The sequence below is a fragment of the Pteronotus mesoamericanus genome, unplaced genomic scaffold (genome assembly GCF_021234165.1).
Source record: "Pteronotus mesoamericanus isolate MK-2021 breed Mesoamerican mustached bat unplaced genomic scaffold, CSHL_Meso_final contig_269, whole genome shotgun sequence".
Classification (NCBI taxonomy): Eukaryota; Metazoa; Chordata; class Mammalia; order Chiroptera; family Mormoopidae; genus Pteronotus; species Pteronotus mesoamericanus.
In genome coordinates this window covers 2951761-2967250 of record NW_026555114.1, presented here as the reverse complement: position 1 = coordinate 2967250, position 15490 = coordinate 2951761, and the positions used below count along the sequence as shown (strand labels likewise).

The following is a 15490-nucleotide window of genomic DNA, read 5'->3' as shown; positions in this document are numbered from 1 at the left end:
TTGCCTGGACCATCAGCACATAAAAAGGGCTTTATCCTTTCTTTCCGAGTCTTTCCTGGTGAACTGTGTCCTGGTGTGGAAGTCGTACAGAGTCAGGAAATTCTCCCTTATAATTAACCCAGGTCTCCTGTTCCCGTCTAAGTCCATTTCCTCTTGTTCTTATTGCAGCGAAGATGGGAGAAACCCCCTTTAATCTTCTTTTCTCATAGCTAAATGTTCACAGTTTCTTTTCTTAAGTTGCATTTGAGTTTGAATTATGGAAGGTTTCATCATTTTCATTGTTCTTTATTATCACCCTTTCCACTTTCTCCATATGCTTCCTCAGGGTGAAATCCAAACAGGATCCAGTATTCTTTTGCTTGGGTTTCAGCTCTTTGGGTCTGTGACTTACCTTGACCCTAAGTAGGAAATCCTACCAAGCCTAACTGTGGATGGAGAAAAGGAGAAAGGAAAAAAATCCTGGCCTGACCGGCCCTCGCCTAAGGTCACTTCCACTGAAGTGGGGGCAGGGGTTTTACTAACTTAACCTTACTCTTTTGTGTCTCTTCCTAACACTTATGCTCCCTTTTCACTGAGATGGTACATAATGTAGCAAATAGTGTCTGGAGCAAATCCAGAGAGACAGAAAGTAGACTTGTGGTTGCCAGGGGCGAGGGAAATGGAAGGCGACTGGTCATTGATGGGAGACTTCCTTCAGGGGCGCGTATCAGACAGCGGTGATGGTTGAACAACCATGTGAATACACGAAGGGCCACTGAGCTCTGTGCTTTAAAAGGGTGACTGTTATGAAAATGTGAATGACATTTCAGTTAAACAAAACTCAGCTTTATTTTGTGCCAATAAGTTCTTTTACAGTTACATAATGAAACATTCTAGCAACAGCAACAAAATTCATATAATGCCTTGAAATTTAGGAAGTGTTTTCTTTTATACACATTAGCTCATTTGTTTTGTATACAACTCTAATGTGAGGGTGAATACTGTTTTATTATGCCCATTTTACAGATTTAGAAAATGAGTCTTACTGGCTTGCTCAAGTTAGTAACATAGCCGGTATATGGCAGAGCCAGGGCTCAGACCCGGTCAGTCTGCCTCTTGGAAGCCCGTGTAATTGAAGCTGTGCCTGTGGAAGGTAGACTGGAGCAGGCACCAAGTATTTTCAGGGGTTACAGAATATTGTAAGTGGAAAGGGTCATAGGAAGCTTCAGTCCCATTCCTCCATTTTTTTGGGACACATTGAGTTGCAAAGAGTGAAAGACGTGCCTTTTGTCATAATAGAGAAAGGGGGAGACCAAAGTCACCCATGTAGATTAGAATCAGCCTTTTCATCCCTCCTTTCTGGGCTCCTAAAAAGGCCAAAGAAGAAAGATAGGGAACTGACCTTTTTACACAGCACTGCAGCTACCTTGTTTAACTTTTATTTCCAAAAGCACTATGAAACAGAGACATGGTTTCCATCTACACATGTAAAGGATGTAGAAGCTGAGAGAGGCTAAAAAAATCTTCCAAGGCCAGGTAGCTAGTAAGTTGAAGTTGTAAAACCAGAATCTGATCCTGAATTTCTGGTGCCAAGACTAGGTCCTCTAATCATATACAAATAATGCATCTATTTCAGTAGCTTCCAGGTGGACACCTGCCTCCCTCATCTCTCTGTGCGTCCCCTGAGGCGCATGCTCAGTTGACCTTCCCAGCAAAGGGAGGGGACCTGTATCTGAGAGAGGCTCTGCTTCATGCCAGGGAACTTCATGCCTGAGTCTGTTCAATACACAGGACTCCAGGGTAAGGACCTGTGCCTATCACCAAGGGGAAGAAACTCACATGTTTGCTGTGTTGCCACTTCCCCCCAAAGTATTTGTTTTTCAATGATCCTCCTACTTTGAAAAGGAATTGCTGTCTTCCAGACTTTCAAAGGGGCCAGAAAGCAGTGGTTTTGGCTACTAAACAGGAAACTCAAAGCCCTTTCCGCTCCTTTGAGCTGGCTGGAAGGGCTGGGCCTGAAATGATTACTTTCCTATAAAAGACAGAAGAAAAGTTTTGTGTAACTTTAAAAAAAAAAAACACCAAAAACCTTTCCTGGAGCCCTGAATACCAGCCTTGGTTGACACACAACATGGGAAGAGCTGCCTTGTTGCTTGGCAGTAATGACAGCAAACAAACGTGTCTGATAGTCTACTTGGGATCTCCTGGTCTGAGGTTCTGTTTGCCTCATTCCGGTTGCTTCCTTAACCTCCTCTCAGCCTCCCCACCTTGGGTACCACCCTCACTCAAGGCAGTGCCAGGCCGTGCCTGGTTGCGCCAGACTGGGCCAGACCCCACCGGATACAGGGACCCAGCCGGGGCCTATTCTTGTCTGTGTCTATTTGCAAGATGCCTGTTGTTCTCAGCCGCTGTTTTTCCCATCATCGCTGTGGACTTGGCAGAGGCCCCAGTGTGGAAGCCCTGCGGAGGAGCTCAGCCCCAGGAAACTCAGCGCTCCCTGGGGCCAGGCTGAAGGACAGGTCCAGAGACGCAGTCGCACAGGGGCTCCCTGAGGAGATGCTGCCATGAGATGGCCCTGCTCGGCTGGCACCCCAGCGCAGAGCGTGGCCTCTGCCAGCACACCCGTAGAACGAGCCTGCGGGAGCTGCAGCGGCCCAGTGCAGGCCTTTCCACCCGGCTGGCGCTCCTCTTCGCTGCCGCGTGTGCTGCCCTCACCCCACTCTCCAGGAATTCTCATCTGTGTCAGGGCAAGAGAAAGGGCCCCCAGAGCCGTGGCCTCCGAACTTTTAAAATCACATGCCTCATCAGAAAAAATGTGAGCGTATACTCTGGACATGTACATTTATTGCATAAATGGTATATGTGTGCTGCTACGGAATATGTACATTACATGCATATATAAAAAGAAAATTTTAATAATTTATGTCATTTTGAAAGATGAAAGAAGAAACGATTATAAATTTGCTTTTAATCTTATTTTCATGAAGATATACTGTTTAAAAAAAAAAATCTTACCACTTTCTGATACTGTATTCAAAGGTATGTCCCAAGCAGAGTACATTTCAGTACTTCATTTTAACAGTTTCCCTCACTGAAAACTTAGGGAGTTTCAAATGGAACATTAGTAGCATCTTTGTGCTTAAAAAACCATGATCCCCATGTTCCAACCTATCCACCAATGACACAGAGGTTTTTAACTGAACTTCGCAGTTGCTCTTGCAGATTTTCAGAAAAATGGTTTTTAACAAGGCTACAAGCCCCTCTAAAACTTTGTTTGGAATTCTTTTAAATAGGTAAGGAAATTGTTTACAATTCTTCATTGTACAAATTTTAGGAGTACAGTGTAAAGATACAGGAAATTTTAGAGATGGTTTATTTTTAAAAATTGGATTAAAAATTATTTTCAATTCTACACATGGTAAAATTCACTCTCTGGTGTATAGTCCTATGAGTATGACAAATCCATAATCTTGTAACCACCCCCACAATCAAGATACCAGAACAGTTCCGTCACCCCATTCACTCTCTGTAGTTAAATTCTCCCCTTTCCCATAACCTTTGGCAACCACTGATTGTCTTAGCCTAATAACGCATTTCAGATTAATTCATGTTGTTTATTCATTCACCAGTTGAGAGGCACTCAGATTGTTTCCAGTTTTGGACAATTACAAAAAAAATTTGCTAAAAACATTCTTACACTGTTTTTTTATAAACATAGGTTTCCATTTTACTTGACTACACAATACCACCAAACTCTTCTTTTTTTTAAAGATTTTATTTCAAGAGAAAGAGGAAGAGAGGGAAAGAAACATCAATGTGAGAGAGGAACATCAATTGGTTGCCTCTTACACTCCCCCCAACAGGGGACAAGCCTGCAATCCAGGCGTGTGCCCTGATCAGGAATCGAACCTGCGGTCCCAGGTTTGCAGGATGACACCCAACCCCCTGAGCCACACCAGTCAGGTCAAAACCACTGAACTCTTGTCCAAAGTGGCCGTGCCATTTTGCAATGTAGGAATGTTCCTTCCAGTTGCTATATATTCTTGACAGCACTTGCGTTTTCTCTGTTAAAAAAAAAATTAACCATTCTAATATGTGTGTAATCATATCTCACTGTGTTTTTAATTCATGTTTCCCCTAATAACTAGTGACATCGAACATCTTTTCATGGGGCCCATTTGTCATCTGTTTATCTTCCTTGAAGTCTATTCAAATCTTTTGCCCATTTTCTTATTGTTGAGTTTTGAGAGGTATTTATGTATTCTAAATACAAGTCCTTTGTCAGATACCTTATTAACAAATATTTTCTCCCAGTCTGTCTTATTTTTCATTCTCCTAGCGGTGTCCTTTTTGGAGCAAAGCCTAAAATTTTGAAGTTCAATTTAACAGTTTGTTAAAACAAACTGTGTTTCTGGTGTAATAGCTAATATATCAAGTCACAACGATTTTCTCCCGCATTTTCTTCTAAATTAACCATTTTGAATAGGCATATAAATTTTAAACCAGAAAGATCATATAAAGTGAAAATATTGCCAAATACCAGTTCCCTCCATAGCGGAAGTTTCTTTTGAAAAGGAGTCATACTTGTATTTCTATTCCCTGTTAAAATGTCACCTTTACTTTGAAGGGGCAGATTTAGTGTTTTTGTTTTGTTTTTTGAAATACCGCAGAGTAGCCTGCTTTTTACCATGAAGTCCAGCTAGTTTGGAATGCTCATCTTTTTTGCAAAAGAAAAATGTTTAACTTTACATTTTTAAGTTCTTTGATGAACCTCTATGCAGTACTTTATCTCACAAAAACTTGCAAGGATCCTGCTGTTTAAAGATCTGCTTCTGTGAGATCAGTCTCATTATTGACGTCCTATAGCACAGAACTAGTGGTGTTCACGTTGTGCTGAAAGCAAAGGCAGAAGCGTATCCCCTCCCCCCCACACACACACAGTGAGAGCCCCATACTTGTTTTTAGACACCGGTACACACACGACTCACACTAGCCCAGGGAAGATCGCAGTGGCAAACCATATCTTATGCCTGCTTAGTGAAACTTTAAGATAAAAATAAATAGATAAATTTCTAGTGTTTTTCCTACCCTGAGGGGGTTGTCTTGTGCACCTTCTGAGGATACCACTGCCCTGCAGAGTCTTAGAACGCTGCCTCACAGGTAGTGGGTGATCTGTGAATGTTTGAGAAATAAGTGACTTCTTGTCAGAAATAGTGAAGCTGCAGTGTTTCATGTTGTCATTTTCCTGTCTGCTTTCTTCAAGAACCTGTCTTCCCATAGCCGCTGCCTTGTAAGCTGAACTGAAAGGCCTTGACAAATGTTTTTAGAGGACAACACTCCTAGTATCCATACGTAGGACCATGGAACCATGAGCAGATATAATTTTGGAGCTAGAAAGGGTCTTGGACGTCCGCTAGTCCGAATTCCCTTTTAAAGTCAAATAAAAAAGGAACTGGGAACAAGAGGAGTTCAGAGCGCTGGTGCCACCTGGGTCCCTCTTCCTGGGAGGTCAGAGGAAGCCAAGCCGAGACTTAGGGTTGGTAGGTGAACAATGCCTCTGTCCGAGGGGACATTGGTGGGCAAAGCTGGTGAGATCAAGTTCCAGGAGCTTCATGGGGCTTGGCCTGACCCCAGCAAAGGCTACCCTGGGAAAGGAGCAAGTGGAGAGACTGCAGGGGTTGGTGGGCTGCCCTGGCAGCGCTCAGGTGTCTCTGCTCTAAGGCTGAGTTAATGGGTTGGCCAGATCTGTGGTCCGTGTCACTGGTACAGTGTCTCATCCGAACACCTGGCCTGGACTCCCTGGTTGCAGGCTTCAAGGTTGCGACACTCGTGCTCACGCTTAGCTCGAGTCTGGGAGCTCCTGCGACCCCTAGGGAGGCTTCACGACCCAAAGGGAAAGGGAGCCAGTCTAGGTTTGAGCGCAGCTGGGGAACGTTTGGAGCCACACCTGGGAGCGAAGGCTTCTGGTGCATTTGGGTGTTGAAGGCAGGCAACGTCCAGCTGCCCAAAGGCCGCTTTTTCACGAGTCAGGAATTCTGCCTTCCTCTCCGGCTGGCGCCACTGATCGCTGAAGTCCTGTGCTTCTGACAGCGACTGTCTCGCGTGCAGTGATCTGTATCCTGTCTGGTTCTCTCTAGTTAACCAGTCACCCCCAGATTTCTCCAGCCACTGAATAAGAGGTCATGGGAGAGCCTGTTATTGGTTTGTTTGTTTTTAGAGTGGATTTCAGAGCAGACTAGGGTACTTAATTCAGGGTACGATTGTCAGGCCACATTAAAAATGCAGGCAGCAATGCAGAACACGGCTGGCTCATGTCAGCCAGACATTGCGTGTAACCAGAGGAGGAAAACACGGACCAGGCCTGTCCTAATGGAAGTAGACGCCAAGTGGCATGGCAGCCTCTGGCTCCTGTTTCTCCTGTCCCCTGCCACCCTCCGGCCGGAAGAAAGAAGCTCATAGTTACACTGGAAGTTAACATGGGATGGCTGCTTAATGAGCATTCCTGTGACCTAGACATTGAGTTACTCACACCTCAGAAGGAGACCACCCTTTTAGGAGGATGGTGCCAGACATGGCAGTTAGGGCCTACAAGGAGGCCCCCCGCCTTGCAGTGAGGAGGAGGTGGATGTGGCGGTTCACCCCAGCCTCGGCAGTTCACCCCCGCCCCGGCGGTTCTTTGCTGCCTTCTGCAGAGCTGGGCCCCGAGGTGAGCCAAGGGGCTGGCACCGGCTGCCACGCCCTCGCCAACGGGAGGGGGCCTGTGGCCAGCATAGGTGATGGAGATCACATGGGTCCAGGAAAGGTCAGCGGGATTAATTACCTCAGGCAGATTCATTATATCGGATTCTGTCAGGAGGGAAGGAGTTTTTAATGATATTGTGGAGCGTGTGTTGTTCATATCTTTTCACCTGGGCTCGTGAAAGCAGCCCCGATGCGCCTGGCCCGGGCGCTGTAGCTGTTCATTCTGCCTTCTCCCCGCGCCGGGCCGTCCGCCAGCGGGACTCTTAACTGGCTCACTGCCCTTTCTTGCCGTGTCCATCCTGGAAGGTCATGATTATCGTGATTTGGGGCTGGTTTCCCGAGTGGGTGGGTGAAAGGGATGTCTAACCATCCGTTTGTGTTCTTGCATTTCAGTCGTTCCAAGGAAGTCAAGGACGAGCGTACCTCTTTAACTCAGTGTGAGTGTCTCTGAACTGTACCTCCATTGTTTGGTGCGCATGTGGAGGGGTGGGGGGAGACAACAACAATGCCTGATGGTACCTAAACAGTGGACCCTGCCCTCTGTGCCTCAGTTAAAAAGCAAACAAACCATGGAGCGTTAATTCCCACAAGTGGTAGCCAGTTATCTTTGGGGAATTTTTTTGGCACCATCTGTGGCTGCTAAAAATAATATATTCACTATCCCCAGTAGGCACAGCAGAGAGCTGTGGTCTCAGAGGGAAGAAGCTGAAGTGCTTCTGAGAGAGGCCTCAGCATGAGATCCTATAACCGGGCCTGAGATACGTTGATGGGGAAGAGAAAGAAAGAACAGGAGACACCAGCATCTGCTGCAGGACCCCAGGCTGGAAGGAAGGCCCCCGCCAGGGAAGATCCCGCACCCCCTGCTGCAGGGCACAGTCTGCCACAGCCCCCAGGCATTAGCGGGGCATGTCATTTATGGCTCCTTCTCTGGGAAAAGAAGGTGAAGCTCCCGCAAGCCTGATAAACTGTGAAACTGGAAATCTAGCGTGTTCAGCCTGAGATAATAATGTGCACTTTGTGGAGGAGTAGAGTATATTTGACACCCAGGGCTCGCCCACCCTTGTGACCAGGACAAGGCTGGGCTGCCGCGTTTGCCATTCCCTGCTGCAGGCAGTCACCAGGAAGCTCGGAGCTGTGGACTTCACGGTGTGCCCATCAGTTTGTCCCCTGAAATCCCAAGATTAAAAGCACTTGTTAGAAAAATTACAGGCAGAAAGTCTCAACTATTAAAACTATTTTTGGTAGACTCATTGAATCAGAACTTGCAGACATGAAATTCACTTCAGTGGAGATTTTCCATGCGGCTGCCCCTTGGGGGTTGTTATTGATTTCAGTTATAGATGATGCCCTTCTCGGCGTTGGCTTCCCTGGAGGCAGCCATGCTCGGTGTGTGTTCTGCTGGAAGTTCAGCTTGAGCAACCGATGATGAACATGTGACTAACTACCCGCCCTCTCTCTGTCCCTTGGCACAGAGTTAACGTGGGCTGTGGGCCTGCGGAAGAGCGAGTGTTGCTAACAGGACTGCATGCAGTTGCAGACATTTACTGCGAAAACTGCAAAACCACTCTGGGCTGGAAATATGTAAGTATTAAGAAATCTTTTGGAGAGAGGGCCGGGAAGGGGGGTGGCTGAGAGCCTCACGGAGAAGCAAGCTTTCTGTGGCCTGTGGGACTGGCTTTCCCCAGGACAGGAAACTGAGCTCAAAGAGCAGTGCCTGACACACTCCTCTGTTTGCCACACTTATTCTTCCTTTTTCACTGATGGTCCCCTCTGCCTACTCATGCCCTCACGCCTGCCCCCTGAGATGGACAGAGGGACACACACCCCACCCCACCCCTTTGCCTTTTGATTTCATAAACATCAATAATATTAGCACAAGGTATTTCCTGACAGCTGACTTCGTTCCAGGCATACATTACTTTTCTTCACAGCATCCCTAGAGGGTAGGTCATACTTTAACCCCTGTGTTATAAATGAGGAAACTGAGACTTAGGGAGGTGAACAGCATGTCCAGTGCTATCCAGTCGTCCCATGGCTCAAGCGGGATAGGAGTCCAGGTAGCGGTCTGACTGCAAAGCAGAGCTCATGCTCTTTTTGGTTTTTTAATTGAATTTATTGAGTGACGTTGGTTAATAAAATTCTATAGGTTTCAGGTATACAATCCTATAATACATGGTCCGTATATTGTATTGTGTGCTCACCACCCCAAGTCAGGTCTCTTTCCATCACTCAGCCCATGCTCTCTGGCGCTCCAATAAATGTCCCCAGACCATCTCTTAGGTCCCAAGCCCTGTGCTAGGCATCGCCAAACGTTGTGCGTTAGTGTCCACTGTCAGGCAGTCACGGTTGGACTTCCCCAACTGGACATTTATCCTTCATTGTTTAACGCAACAAATATTTTTCACGTCTTCTTGGTACCTCAGAAAGTGAGCAGTCCTTTGCCAGGATGGGGGGAGGTATATATGTTCAGTGAAAATAAACATATTGTTGTTGTTGTCACCACACCTGGCTGACCTTTCACAATGCTTTTGTCTGCCCTCTCACGGCGGGGAATTGAAAAGTGAGTCTTCCTGTCTCTGGGAGGGTAATGTATTCCCCGTAGAAGGCCTCAGATGCCGTGCCCTGTCAGCTGCCAAATGTCAGTATGAGGCTGGCTCCGGTGGCCTGCATTGCGTGGCTTCGGGAGGAGCTGGCAGAGTGGTAACGCCAGTTGTGTAGATGTGCTGATTGTCTCAAAGGTAGCAGTCCCCAGGATTTTGATAGTGGGCGAGGCTGTGTGCATGTAGGGGCAGGGAGTATTGGGGGGACCTCGGTGTCTTCTGCTCCTCCTGGTGTGACTCTAAAACTGCTCTAAAAACTATCAAGTCTGTTTAAAAAATGCTGTTGAACAATGGAAGCCAGGCATCAAAGTATGTTTGCATTTCAATAAAGTTCAAAACTAGGCAAATCTTGAAAACGGCTGCAGGTGGAGCCTGTAATGGAGCCGTACTTACGTCTCCCTTGAAACGTTCAGGATTGAAAGGGAAAAACCAAGACAGTGTGTTTCATGATGCCAAGATGGTTTAGCCAGAGCTCCCTGTGGTGGTCTTGGCTGCTCCTTCTGGGAAAAGCTGCCTTGGCCGTTCTTCCCCCACCTCATACCCACGCCCGCCTGTGTGGCCAGGGGCCCCCTCTGGGTGATCTGGGGGCCACGGGCTTGGGTTGATTATCCAGAAATACTCTGCCCACCTCTGTGTCCCAACCTCTTGGTTATTTTATTCCTTTCAGGCTCTGCTGGATTACCCACAGAAGATAAATCTGAGGTGGTTGGCTTTGCTCCTTACTTCAGGTCAAATGAGTCACTCCTTTGGCAAAGCGTTTTTTAAAAGCCTTTGTGCTGGATACAAAAGTGAAGAGATCTCGCCCTCGCCCTCAGGGAGTTTACAGTCAGCAGGCCAGGGAGGGAGGAAAGCCACAGGCAAACAGATAGAGCAGTTGGCAAGTATAACGTCTGCACCTGACCGGAGGGAGACATCTGTCCCCCCGAATAGTCGTCGGTCCCCTCTTTGGGGCCAGACCCAGGGCTCCAGTCTTTCGTGCCATTACTCCTTCTGACCCTCACCATCATCCTGTGAAATGTTAATAACTACCCCAGTTTTGTAAGTGCAAAGTTTATAATTTTGTAAATTATAAACAGTTAAGTGATGCTTCTGGTACTAGGAAGCAGAAGTGGAGTTCCGTCTAGGGTGCTGAGACTCCAGAAGCAATACTCAGCCCCTGGAGTCCAGTTGTGCCATTTTGCAGATGCCCTGTGGCTTGGGAGCTGTTTGTTTTTTTTTAACTTAATAGGGATATACTCTCACTTTACTAGTTTTGTTTTTTCCTCTCCCCACCCTGAACATACTGTGGAACAATAGGTTTTATTCCTGAACCACATTCTCTGTTGTATACCCCCCCCACACACCTCCCCCATCCCCACTAGGGAATAATGAAGCGTCAGGGAAATTCCTGCTGAGCCCACAGCTCTGGTGTGTGGTATGTTTTCGCGCGCTCTCGGTGCCCCTCCCCTCTCCGCTCTGTGGAATGATTCCTCTCAACAAAAGGCTGTAGTCTGAGCTCTCCTGCCACCCACGGCCCGAGCTCTAGAACAGAAGAGCCAGTTCAAGTGCTGCCCAGAACCTGTCGACAGTAGGATTTGCTTACTTACTCACGTGGGGATTCAGGAGGAAGAGCTGATGTCCGCTGCTTCTCCATCACGCTTAGCCATCTAACGGCTCTGATGATACACCAAGAGGCTCTTAGGTATCTGCCTGCAAATAAAATAGCCTTTTGATCTCACATCAGATAAAACAGCCTTTTGAACACACCTATCCAGGACTTACTTCTGAGGGGCCTGTGAGGGGAAAGCCCACAGCACTGCGAGCCGAGAGTGGTGGTGGTAGGGTGCCGGGCTCTTCAGCCTGGAGTTCTCTGGAGAAAGGCAGGGAGGGGAAAACACACGTCTGACGTACAAACAGCAAGATAAGAAATGAAAAGAAGACCTGTTCAGTCTCATGATACTTTGTTTCGTGCCTTGAGGGTCCTTCCTCTAAGCCTAGCAAAGTCCAGTTTAAAATTAGGACACAGGAACTTTATGGATATGTCAGATGTCGGGTTAGCGTCAGAAACCAAGTTCCCCTCAGACAAAATATATACGCATAGACACATTCCTTCCGCGGAGAGTTATCGAAGACCCTTTATGTGCTCAGCCGTCTTCTAGGCACTAGGGATACAGCAACGAACAAAACAAAGGAAACGCCCGCCTTCTGTGCAGTTTATACTGTTGCAATGGGAGTCGGCACACAAAATGGATGTGCGAGTTCCTTCCGGCGCGGGCTTGCCAGCGGTGAGCGCTGGGCGGCCGAGCAGCAGGAGGGGGCCGGGCTGCAGGGGAAGCTAGGATTCTGGGCAGCTGAGTAGTTGGGGAGGAATTTAACTGAGAGGGTGATATTTGGGCAAACTCTTGAATGAGCAAAGACTCGAAGGTAATTCTGTTACATTGAGAAAGTCCTGGTGTCACTGCAGTGCCCTGGTTACTCGAAAGGGACAGAGAGTGGTTAAGTGGCGGGAATCCCCTCCCTGAGTCTGGGTGAAGAAGGGAGCAGACTTCAGCGCCCGTCTTTGGCACCACCTTTGCTCCTGTGCCGCAAAAGTCGCCTGCTTGTCATTCAGTGTCTTCTCTCTTCCTTGTGTTTCCTAGGAACATGCCTTTGAAAGCAGCCAGAAATATAAAGAAGGCAAATACATCATTGAGCTAGCACACATGATCAAGGACAATGGCTGGGACTGATCGGAGCTCACCCACCCACCCCAGTGTCCACGTGAACGCCATCCAACTGAACATTCTACCCAAGCGTGAGAGAGTGACTGAACACTTGGTTCCATCCGTTTAGGGGCCTTGCCCTCTGGGGCGTCCTCCCACCCTGACACCGTCTTTCTGGTGCCCGGCCTCTAAATCGCTGTCTCTCTGTCTCTTTGCTTTGTATCTGTTTGTGAGTTGATCCTGGCTTCTCTCTCTGTTCTAGTGTTGGCTGAAAACAAAACAACAAAAGGAACAGACGCCTGACCGCATGGCGGCAGCCCACCTTGATCAGGGCCCAGGGCCCATGCGGGAGCTGCCCGATGGCCTCCGGTCGGGAGAGCAGTGCACCGCGCGGGGGTGTGAGGAAGGGGGGGGCCTTGAGGGTTCCGGGGTGGGCAGGGGATGGGAGGGGAGACGTAGGGACAGAACTGTGCTACTCCTGGAGACCTGGTAACTTAGGCTTGAAATAACCAACTTGTCTAAAAGGACAAAGAGGAAAAAAAAAAAATACCTCATGACCGCATTCTCTCTAATCAGAAGCTTCTGTTCCTGCACCAAATGTGCCAGGTTAGCATGTGACACCAGAAGCGACCCTAATGCTAGCAGGTGGGGCAGCAGCCTGGTTCTCCTGGGCCAAGCTGGGGGGTGTCTTGGCAGCAGTGAGTGACTCGGGGGAAGAGCCCACATGGGTTTTGGTGACTCTGAAGTCCCACAGCTGCTCCAGGTAATCTTCTTTTCCTCTTCAGCCACCGGCGGTGAGAGGAGAGGGGACTGCCTTTTGCAGTGGGTGCAAAATCCAAACATCCCAAAGGCTTGGACCGGGAACCACGCAAAATCAGTCATCGAGAACAGGGAACAAAGCGGGCTGCAGTTGTGGAGCTCCTGCAGAAATGGCTCAGCTGTTGGGCCAAGGGGGAAAAAAAAAGTAAAAGCAGTTAGCATTTCTGACCATTTTTTTCCTGACCCTCACTCAATAAGAGTAGAGCATTGTGACGAGGTAGGGGGTGGGTTGGGGCAATGCTGGGAGTAGTTTAGGTTTGAACCACAACAGGTTAGGTGCATCTTTCGTCTTCGGTATGCAGTGGCTTCAGTGAGATCAGCAATTCTTTGTACATAGAGTTTTGGGTGTTTTTCTCCAGTTCTATCATTGTAGATTGTGGAAAACAAAGTCCCAAGGCTTTGAGCTTAGTGATAGCTTGGCTGGTAGATTCCTCATGCCCCTAGCTGTTCTCCTTGGACTTGAATGTTTTGTGTGGAGAGAAAACAGAGTGGTCCAGCAGTGGGGAGGGCTTAGATTTGATGTCAAACGTCAAGTTACAAATTTTAATATTACCCCCTGCTCCTCACCTCCCTATCCAAAGCTCATTACACTAGGGGAAGTGGAGAACAAATCCCTGCAAGGCTCCTGAGAGGGGGAGGAGTTTGTTACATTTAATCAACACTGTGAAGTCTGTTCTACAGCAGTTCAGCCAGTCAGTACACGGTGCATGACCGAAACTCATCTAGCCGAGTGAATTTCATTGCTTAGACTGAAACTATTACTGCTCAGATATGTGTAGATTATGTCAGGTAATTCTCAGTATCTCGTTGTCCAAGTAGGCTGATCCTACAGGAATATTCACCTTAAAAGTCACAAAAGAATGTGTTCATGGAGACAGGAGTCTATAAATGTGATTAATCAAGATTCAAGCAGCCAACCCAGGACATTTTCGGAATTGAACCGAATTCCCATACGGGATGAGTCCGCCGCGGACATGCCTCTCCGTGTCTCTGTGTGCCATTGGCCAAGTGGGGGGCCTGCTGTGGGCGCGGCCCTGCCCTGGCAGTGGCAGACGGCAGGCCGGCAGGGTGCAGGTGACTCCTGGCTCAGCAGTACGCTGCCTCTGCAAGACAGAAGTGTCTTCGAAATGAAATTCTGTCCCCAAAGGCTTCTGGCCCATGTCTTTCGGTGCTTTAGTAGCCCTGGGAGATTTTGTTGTCCCCACAATACTGAAAAGCAGACTGAAGTTCAAAAAAAGTCATGCATTTCTGCTCCAAGAGAAACACTGCGCCTGGCTTCCAGGCGCTCCCAGGCGCAAGAGCTAAAAGGAAAAAAAAAACAAAAAACTTTCACATTCCTCAGCTGGCTCGCCAGCACAGAAATCATAGCTTCCCCTTCACCCGCCCCCCCAACAGAAGGTAGTGGCCTTCATATATGGGTTTTGATTGGCCCCTTTGCTCAGGGAATGTCCTGGCTATTGATACTTCTTGCCATAAAAAGAAAATGGGGTCTAAATGTGGGTAGGTGTTTTGTCTTTAAAAGAAAAAATGGGGTGTGAAGACATGGAAACCAGACATGGGGTACCCTAGAATTTTCAGCGGGCAAGGGAGACAGGTGTGTCGCTGTACTTCCGTGGGGGCAGGACCTCTGACTGGCACGCGTCAGAGCAGGCTCCAGTGGAACCCTGGTCTTGGTTTTCTTCAATTAGTATCCATTGAGCATCCAGTGGGTGGATGGCGCCATATTTGGTGTAACAGATCTGAGTGAGACGTTGGTTTTTCCATAACTACAGAAAAACAAAAGCCCAACTCAGTAGGCTTTCCCTGTGTGTCAGTGAAACCAAAAGTGCTTCTTAAAACTAGCTCCATTCATGGCTTGTCTATCGAACATCATAGAATCAGAGAGAGCGCAGCTGAGCAATGGAGATGCGTCAACTGATGGCCTCCGTTCATTCTTTAATTTTCCTCACCAAATTATTGACTCAGAGCATAACCAAAGACCTCATCCATTCACCCCTGGTAGGTTCAGGGAATTGGAGTTCGATGTAAAACTTAGGTGGGGTTGAGGGAGGAAGGAAGGGGAAAGGGAGAAGGGAGAAAGGGAGAGGCATGGAGTTCTATACCTCAGCCAGTGGCTGCCTTCATTTTCAACTGAAGTCCAGCCGCAGACTCTCTAGTTCCATCTCCCCATGCCATCCTAGGTCAGACGGCCCTCGTGGTCCTGGATTACACCCCATCCCCCCCTCGATATTCGTCTCAGGCTGCTGATGGGCTGATGTGACACGAATCAAGTTCAGCCGGAGGGGATGGTCACAGGTAGTCAGCTGGGCCGGCCGAGGGCTGCCGCGACGACGCCTCTGGCGGTGCGAGCTCGGAGGCAGAGAGAGAAGATCCGGACTGGTGGTGGGTCCGTGGGGGAGAGGAGAGGTAGCCCCTTTATGACAAGATTTGCAAGTGGATATATATAAAAGAACAGTTGCTTGTGAAATATACTTTTGTAAATAATATTTAATTTTTTAAATAATATATTTGGTGCTGTTTTCTCAGATCCCCTGAGAGCACTTTTTATTTTCATTTTTAAATTTTATGGTTTCCTCTGCATTTCTTGAAGTATATTTTAAGGGAAACAGTGATCACCGATGTATTATTGTTTTTTTGTTTTTTTAAAGACATCTCTATCACAATCTAGAG

At 47.8% G+C, this 15490-nt stretch overlaps 1 protein-coding gene across 4 annotated transcripts in view; it reads left to right on the top strand.

The window, feature by feature from the left end:
• YPEL2 (yippee like 2) overlaps window positions 1-12439 on the top strand; it is a 52764-nt gene extending 40325 nt beyond the window's left edge. For 3 of the 4 annotated variants that reach the window (XR_008529276.1, XR_008529278.1, XR_008529277.1), the window contains 4 exons: window positions 7114-7157; window positions 8193-8301; window positions 9988-11001; window positions 11939-12025. Coding sequence is in view for 1 of the 4 variants with exons in the window: in XM_054574871.1 (XP_054430846.1) it covers window positions 7114-7157; window positions 8193-8301; window positions 11939-12028 (243 nt within the window). In the remaining 3 variants the exon portion in view is untranslated. Of the gene's footprint in view, window positions 1-7113; window positions 7158-8192; window positions 8302-9987; window positions 11002-11938 lie in introns of all 4 variants that reach the window. The other variant, XM_054574871.1, reaches the window with a different exon arrangement.
• The last annotated feature ends 3051 nt before the right edge of the window (window positions 12440-15490 follow it).